Raw genomic sequence first — 8,345 nt, forward strand, 5'->3', positions numbered from 1 at the left:
CTACATGCAGCCTAAATTATAATTAGGATTATATTAAAATATTACATAAAAAATTATATGCTTTTTAAATAAAGTCGAGGTCTGATTTCAACCATGATTTCTCAATTCTACATACACTAATTGTAAAGCATATAAATCTATAACTTGCAAACATGTCCTTATTAGATGGTGAATGCTTTTTCATTTTTATTATTATTGTTTTCCTAAGATTTGAGAAAAATTTTAAACATGAAATTGACACAAATCTTTTTCATTTGGTGTTTCTCATTGAATCTTCTTCATTTGGTATTTCTGACCATTCCTCGCATGTAAGTTAGAGTGGTAGGTCACAAGATCCAAAAATGGAGCTCTCACTTAGATGCTAGTAGCTAGCATAGAATCTTTAAAAAAAATAAAGTTAATGTGTTAACCGGCTTTAGCTTATGGTAGTTAGAATCTTTTTAGAAAATAAAGATAGTGTGTTAACCAACTATATTGTTGCTACCTACTCGGATTATAATTAGGATTGCATTTAAATTATAATTAGGATTATATATAAATTATAATTAGGATTGTATTTAAATTATAATTTACTACCTGCTCGGATTATAATTAGGATTGCATTTAAATGATAACTAGATTAGGATTGTATTTAAATTAGATTAGGATTGTATTTAAATTAGATTAGGATTGTATTTAAATTAGATTAGGATTGTATTTAAATTATAATTAGGATTATATTTAAATTACACGATATGCTTTTCAAATAAAGTTGTATTATAATTAAGATTGTATTTAAATTACACAATATGCTTTTCAAATAAAGTTACCAAGATTTCTCGATTCTATGTACACTAAATGTTGGGTTTTTTTAAAAATTAAAAGCATTGCCTCTTGGATATATCCAATAGATCCCTATTAGATGGTAAATGTTTTCTTTTTCCAGATTGGTGAATCAAATGGACAAATGTATTGCCGTTGTGGTCCTGAGCAAGCGTGCCACCTCAGGGTCTCTATGGAAGGATCCTTCCCTTTTTAGAAGGGCTTGAGAGTGTGAACCCACCCGAAACCACACCGCCACAAAACCCGCAAAAAAAAAGAAGAAGGTAAGATATTCTCTTTTTAGGTGGGGGATCTCCATCAAAATTTGTTGTTGTGTCCACACCATGGCATATGAAAGGAATCCTTGACATTGTACCATTTTGAGAGCTCCCTTAACCTTTCCCAAAAAAAAGATGAGGCACACGTGTGGGATCAACGAGGATCACGTGCGGCGCAGGCGCAGCCTTTCAGACACACTCGTTCGAAGCTGGCTCTGAAAATTGTCTAAATTTGTGTTCCTTACTGTCGAAACAAGCACCATGCAGCAGCAGCAGCAGCAGCAGCAGCAGCACCGCTTCTCACCCTCCTCACCCCCCCGTACCGACCCCCCCATGACCTACGACGAGGCCTCCATGCAGGGAAGTCGCCATTTCTACATGGCTCTGCAGGTATGCTCTTGAGGTGTCTCAGTTAAGGCTTAGTTCAAGGTTTAGCCAGATTAGGGTTAGGGTCTCCTGTATTATGGTTAGGGTGCCTTCGCCAAGAATGAAAAAAGCGTCTCGTTTATCTGCAGAGATGAGTTTGAAGGTTAATGATTTCCTGGTTAAGATTTAGGGTTTCTATGTGGAGTTGCACTGATAAGATTGCAGCTTGTTCAAATGGATACATGTGAGCGTTAGGGATGCATGTCAGGGTGGTTTGCCAAGATTAGGGTTTAGAGTTGCATGTCGCTTTGTTTTCATTGTCACAGTCACCTGCTGATACCGAATATGAAATGCTAGGAGCTCAAAAATCTACGGCCACAGCTGTATTCGGCGGCAGAGTATTGCGAGTCGTCTTATTTGTTCAATGATCAAAAGCAAGTGTAAGGTCTACTTGCTCTCATCTGCTGGCAATCAATCTTGGGGTTATCTTTACATGGAGAGGGTCCTGTGCTTCATGCAGGGTGTTGCAAAACTTGAAAGACTATGCCGTGAAGGCCCTTGTGAATGCTGTAGACCATTTGGGAACTGTCGCATACAAACTGGATGAGGTGTTATCTCAACAAATAGGGGAAATATCTTCAGCTGAAGTGCGGGTTGCAGGTCTCACACAGGTGCACATGCCATTCGGAAGTAAATCTTCAAAGTTACATACATCCGTGCATACATAACAAACACATACATATACTCGCACACATTCTTACACACATAAATACAAACACATACATATACTCGCACACACATACTTACACACATAAATATATACATATATACAGAAACACATATGCATCATGGACCATAGTTGAGCAGAGTCAAGATTGCATTGGTTTCTGTTAAGTTAGGGGAAAAACTTTAACTTATGGTATAGACATACATATGCTTGCATGCATGCGTAGAAACAAATAATCTAAATAATACATTTAATTACAAAAAGTTTGCATATGTGGACCTGCAACGCACACACACCCCCTTACCCACGTGTGTGTGATTGCACATACATACATTTACATTTATAGGTATGTATACTCAGTTGCATACAAACGATTTACATTATTTTATACCATATCGGTAAAATCACAACCAGGAGTATAAAACCAAATAATGGTGTTTCGGGCTGTCAGTATCTGTTGGATCCATTCAGGCCATAGACTTTGTGGAATTGTTAATGTGGGCTTGTGTGTGTAGAGGGTGCGCACATGCCAAGAGCACAGAAATCTTGCAGGTTCCTCCCAGCAGCGTCCTGCTAAAGCAAGTCGGAGGTATCACAAGCACTATCTCTTACCGGGTACAGCCTTCTTAGTGTGCAATTTGTTCCCAGTAGTAATGGAAAATCTTGTGTGTGTTTTTTGTGTGTATTTTAGTTTGACACCCCTTGTCATTATGATCATAGATGCCTTGCCTGACTACAAAGAGCAGCTCATGCAAAAGAGGGAAGAGAAGACACAAGAACCTGGGATTGTGCGATCACACCCTGGTATGATATCCCATGCACGTGGTCATTGGTGCAGCTGATACAGACGAATATTTATTGTTTTGGGATGCAATGAGTTTGATGTTTGCTGCATCATTTATCGTAGTCATGGCAGATACTGGAAGATCCTTGTCATGGCATTTAGCAGCTGATCCCTTTACTGCTACAAAGGGGGCTCGCCACATCCAACAAGGGGCAAACAGGTGAAGGGTTTACATCTGCTCGTGACGTTTTTTCCAGTCATTAAGAGGGTAGGTTTTAGGTACTCAAATCAAAAGCTAGAATTTTACTTCCCTTTTTCACATCTATTCTTACAGGTATTCAACACTGGGCAGTGCATCTGAGAGCTCCATCTCAGGTATCTTGGTGTGAGCCTTTCAAAGGAATGTTTTTCCTTTTTTTTTTCTGTGTTTTACCATGACGATGATACATATGTCTGGTTGTATGCCAGAGCATATGGTGTCGGCACCCCCTACCGAACATGTGGGCCCTTCATCAAGTCGAGCAGCTCTTTTGTCACCTGCATCACGTACCGAGTATCGTGGGCATAGTCAGGTATTTCTCCTATCCTCATTCTCTTTCATAAATCAAGCGAACAAGTTTCAGAGTTGTCAGAGTACCAACTCTTCTTGAGTTGCACATACCGCCCTTTAGAGCATTTAGAAAAGATGGAAGGCCATGCCGGGGTAAAAGGGCCAAATGTCTGTTATCCAATTGAGCTAAGTTCTGTCAAAGCATTGTGTTTTTTGGCTGGTTGTTGCTTCAAGCACTGTACTGCTAGGGAAATGGGAATGGAGAGTAGGGAGAAATGCTCTGTATATATTCTACTAGATGTGGGGCATTTGCTTCAAACTGAGCTATGAAGATGCTTGGTGTCCCGCTGCGTTTTGGGAAGATCTCTAGGGTTGAATGTGGCTCTATGAGTTGATAGTAGATACTCAAGGCTGGTGGTGACTGCCTGCCAAGCAAGGTGAGTCAGGCCTTGAGAAAGATGAGTTTGGCCCACAATGAAGATACCAGCCGACTGGTATGTTTTTTTGGTTGCTCCAGGCGCCCAATTAGGAGACTCACCTTGCTGTTTGGGGCTGTTTTTCCTGTCTGGAACTAGCTGAGAACTGGCTTGCCACGTGTCACATGCTTCACCACCTCCCATTGGATGCATGTGCACATTTTGGGCCAGGGCTCATCAGATTGAGGGATGATGTGTGTCCTGTCAAAGTGAGGAAAGATGACCATTGAGGTTGCATTGATTCTGGTCCTATTCGGTCAGTCGATTCCTAGGTCAGTTTTGGCTCCCTCCCCCCTCCTTTGCAGTAGGAGAGGTTTGCTTGCCTTAGAGGAGGGACCTGCCTCAGCCTCCACATTGACGAAGTTGCCTCCCGATTTTGTCTGGGTAGCTTCCTTCTCATGACATGACGTTTCCTTGGTGATCTTCGGCATCCAGGAGGATTCACCCCCCCTTGCCTTCATAATCGGGGACCAGGGATTATTTTCAGGATCAGACCTCACATAGGACTACCCGTCACCCCCCTAGTGGTGAGGATTGTGGGTTTCCATTACTGCCAATGGCATATCGATGCTTCCCTGGTGAAGGTAGCCGACAATCCAACTTGGGGACTTTGGCTTTGGGAGAGCCGCCCCTTGATCCACCTCTAGTGGGATCCGGAGAGTGGCCTAGGCAGATCTGACCTGCCGTCGGGAGGCCCCAGGCATCCCCTTCTTACGCCACTCGGCCCGCCTGGGTCAGCGCAATCTCTTACAGGCACTAGATGGTACCTGTGAGGCTGTGGCATTTTGGCAGGCCCAGGTGTACTCCATGATTTTCTTGCAGATTATTGGCACAGGCTTCGGGACAGCTTTCACCATCGGAAGGTCCTCCTTTGGCTTCTGGCACATTGTCGCCTCGCGGTTGGCACCTTGCTTGCCATTGTTGGGGGGTGATCCTCCTTGTGCAGACGCTGTAGTGCCTCTGAGGAGACTCAGCATAATTGCCTTGGAATTGCCCAAAGGCTCTTCATCTATGGTATGCTCCTGGCAGCAACGATCACAACAATGACAGCCAGGGTGCCCAGTTTGGGGCCAAAATGTATGAAAATATTCATCATTTACATTAACAATATGAATCATAATGCATATAATTCATGTGTAAAGATTTACCAGAAGGTTTCCCACTCATATCTGTCAATACTGCTGATTGTGTATCGTGTATTGTGGGGAATGTGCAGTCTTCTTCATTAGATGCTTCAAAGCCCTTATCACCGCACTCTTCTTTTGACGAAAAGTTCAACAATCCACACCGGGTGCCCTTAACAACTCGAAGCAAAAGTCTGCTTTCATCACTTCTTGGAAGGCGTCGCAGTGGGAAGCCCAGGGGCCAAGCTCAGTACTGAGGTTGTACTCCAACATAGTTTTTGTATATATGGTTGCTTTTGTATCTTTCAACTAGCAACTTGGGGCGCTTGCATGACATGGCAGTTGATATTAAACCATGACATTGCCTACCGTGTATGCCTATGGAGGATGCATTTTACATGATCTAATCAAAATTTTTTTGACATGTTACTGTGGGGGGCTAGCAACTTGTCTGAGCTGGGCAAATGCAATTTGGTTTTAAGGGTTAGGCTGTCACTAGATTTATTGAGAATCAGGCATGGTGAAGCTAATCAAATCTTTGGAGACAGCTTAGAATGCAAATGGCCTTGAAATTAGAATTCCAGTTGACATTTGGTATGGTTTTTTACATACTCAACTTAATAAAATTCCCTATTTTGGTTTTTTAGTGCAGCCAGACAATCAAATATTACTGTTGGTAAGCTGAGGTTCTATACAGCCAGTTAAACGAACATCTTCCTTACCAGTGACGCATGAAAATTTTTCTTGCAAAAAGAGTAGTACGTATTTGCTCACTTTGTACTACTGATCTTAGAAAAGGCCATTTGATTTTGGACGTCCCAAATGTGATGTAAATATTACCTCTCTTTTATGAAATTCTTTCACGTGATACACATTTTTGTTAGTTTATTTATTTGATTCACATTAGCAGTACTCTCTCTTTCTCGTTTTGTTTTTGTGTGTGTGTGTGTGCGCGTGCGTGTGTGTGTGTGTGTCTAACGGCCCAATGTAAGGCAATGCATAACAAGGAAGTATGTCTACCGAATTCCACTTCACAATTGCATCTTTTCGGAGATCCTTATGTTAGGGCCCTTCATCATTTTCTAAAGGAATTGTAAGGGATCTTTGCTACCTAAGTTCTTGGAATCTAGTAGCCTATTATGAGGGCTAAATTAATCTTTCACAACTTATTCATCATACGAGCAAGGTTTCTTGAAGGAAGAAGCATAGATTCTAGGTGGTCTCAGTGTGATGCTCCAAGAGAGCCATTTTCCTGAAACTACTTGATCATCCAACTGAAAGAGTTTTTTGTAGTGTTTCATCGGTTTGTGGTAGTCTCCAAAAAGGACTATCTGAACTAGAAAATGATCCCTTAATCAACAAAGCGCTACTTGAAACAATATGTACTAAATCTCAAATGTCCCCAATCTTAGTCATGATTGTCTTGAATAGACCTCTAGGTGATGGGAGTATCTTGTAGAGTCAAAAGAGAGTGAAACTCAAAAGACCACCAAATAGGAGTGTCCATGAAACAGTAACCTATATGTTGTTTGGTTATATGTTTGTGATTGTAACGTCGAAGTTTTTGCAAAGAGAAAAGCAGAGAAACAAACAAAGGGGCACCTTCAAACTTTTTAATGAAAAGCAAAAGGCTAGTACCGGTGAACTTAAGCTCAGAATTATACACAATGGCATAAAGACCCAAGGTTGAGAGGCAATTAAGAAAGGTATAAAAAGCTGAGCAAGGCTAGCAATTCTATGATAGGATGAGTTTGAGAAATTAAATCCACTTGGTTAGAGGATTGGGGCATTTTCCCCCTTTCTACTAAACAAAGGGGATACAAAGTTCCTAAACAAAGACATGTGGAACACGACAAAGGTGAGAACTGCATGTAAGGAAGCAAGACGAGTATACCTCAACACCACTACTCTAGCATGAAAGGATGGGAAGGTCCCATCTAGCCAAATTCTTAGTAATCTGGTATATTATCCAATGCACCTTATCCTTGAAGCACTTGAAGCACCATAAGAGCACTTAAAAGTCTAAAGATAACCCCCTTAACAACTATATGAAATTGTGCTAAAATACTGTTGTAGGATGTTCAAAATCTGAAGAATTCATTAGAGAGATTAGTTTGGACTACATTTAGAGCCAATTTTTTTTTCCCTAAAAAATTATGCCATCAAAGATGTTTGCATTTTCTACTGTGAAGTTTGCATTTTCTACTATGAAGCATGAATAAAAAGTAGAGTGTCATTATAACAACTTTGAAGAAGGAATTATCTAAGGTTGGCCCTTTTATGCTAGCTGTGATAGCTTCCCATTGAAGCCTCAATAAAATAGGACTAGTGGCAACAACATATAAAAGGGGGTTTAAAGGGAAATCAGAACTTACTGAGGAAAAAGCACCAACCGTATAGCTTTTGAGCATAGGTGAGAGAAAACATGTTGGTATAAACTGTCTTGGCAACACTAGAAAAACATCTCATGTATTTAAGGATCGTAACTACAAAAACCCTATCCTAAGCTTCTCCATGTCTAGTTGAACTATTACCATATGTTAACAACACAATTCAAAACTCAGGGTTGTGTTAAATAGATGTTATTAATGATAGTTTTTTCTATGAGAAAACTCATATTAAAAAAGTAAAACAGCCCTAGCTATAAAGGATATAAATCTATGGGAAGGGACTTCTTGTGTAAAATCTTGTAGTCCCCAAATCATGGTGATGGGTCCACAAAGCTTATAAGAAAAGGAAGCAATATGTTTAGGGACCAATGAAATAAGCCCTTCCTTAAAGCATGGATGTATAACTTTTGTGATGTGAGCAAGATTAAGGAATATGACCACAACCACAAAAGGAGCCATTAAAAAAAGAAAAAAGAGAATAAGGGAATTAATAGGGATTCCATACACTTGAGGTGACTTGTCTTTGTCCAGCTTTTCAAGAGCCACAAAGGATTCATCCTCCTCATCACAGCCCCAAGTACAAGAAATGATGCAAAAGTCCAATTCAAAATTAAAAGTTTTAGTTTCTAGATGGGCTAGAATCTTACTCTTCAAATAATTTATCCACTCTTTAGCTAGTTGTTAAGGATAATTGGTTATGATTTCATCATCATCATTTATAACTTGTCATGTCTTTAGTCTATATCTTCTATAGGATTACTTTTGCTAGTGTTAGGATTTTATTTGTTCCTATTTTTTTTTGGCTACTAGTTTGATTAGTGAAGCTTTTAGTTTGCTTTGCCAAGTAGC

General features: G+C 40.3%; 1 protein-coding gene across 6 annotated transcripts; it reads left to right on the plus strand.

The window, feature by feature from the left end:
• The first annotated feature begins 1,171 nt into the window (after window positions 1–1,171).
• On the plus strand, window positions 1,172–5,982 carry LOC147635972 (putative protein ABIL1). 6 transcript variants are annotated; one of them, XM_086801395.1, is made up of 10 exons: window positions 1,175–1,469; window positions 1,803–1,885; window positions 1,966–2,116; window positions 2,688–2,787; window positions 2,893–2,976; window positions 3,080–3,176; window positions 3,291–3,331; window positions 3,425–3,528; window positions 5,199–5,364; window positions 5,754–5,982. In XM_086801395.1, exons 1-9 carry the CDS (start codon window positions 1,341–1,343, stop codon window positions 5,361–5,363), a joined length of 954 nt encoding a protein of 317 aa, XP_086657521.1. In that variant the 5' UTR covers window positions 1,175–1,340; the 3' UTR covers window position 5,364; window positions 5,754–5,982. The 6 variants fall into 6 exon arrangements, with proteins under 6 accessions (XP_086657525.1, XP_086657524.1, XP_086657523.1 ...); XM_086801396.1 differs by having other exon boundaries at window positions 5,759–5,982; XM_086801399.1 differs by lacking the exon at window positions 5,754–5,982 and having other exon boundaries at window positions 1,172–1,469; window positions 3,089–3,160; window positions 3,287–3,331; window positions 5,199–5,530.
• The last annotated feature ends 2,363 nt before the right edge of the window (window positions 5,983–8,345 follow it).

This window comes from Cibotium barometz, chromosome 8 (genome assembly GCF_041138505.1).
Source record: "Cibotium barometz isolate CiBa-2024 chromosome 8, ASM4113850v1, whole genome shotgun sequence".
Taxonomy (NCBI): Eukaryota; Viridiplantae; Streptophyta; class Polypodiopsida; order Cyatheales; family Cibotiaceae; genus Cibotium; species Cibotium barometz.

What these genes read in the sequence shown, in the direction of transcription:
- LOC147635972 (XM_086801395.1), top strand. Translation starts at nt 1,341, where the DNA reads ATGCAGCAGCAGCAGCAGCAGCAGCAGCAGCACCGCTTCTCACCCTCC. An exon ending in ATTTCTACATGGCTCTGCAG is followed by an intron (nt 1,470 to 1,802) that starts GTATGCTCTTGA and finishes ATGAAATGCTAG; the next exon opens with GAGCTCAAAAATCTACGGCC. An exon ending in ATCTGAGAGCTCCATCTCAG is followed by an intron (nt 3,332 to 3,424) that starts GTATCTTGGTGT and finishes GTTGTATGCCAG; the next exon opens with AGCATATGGTGTCGGCACCC.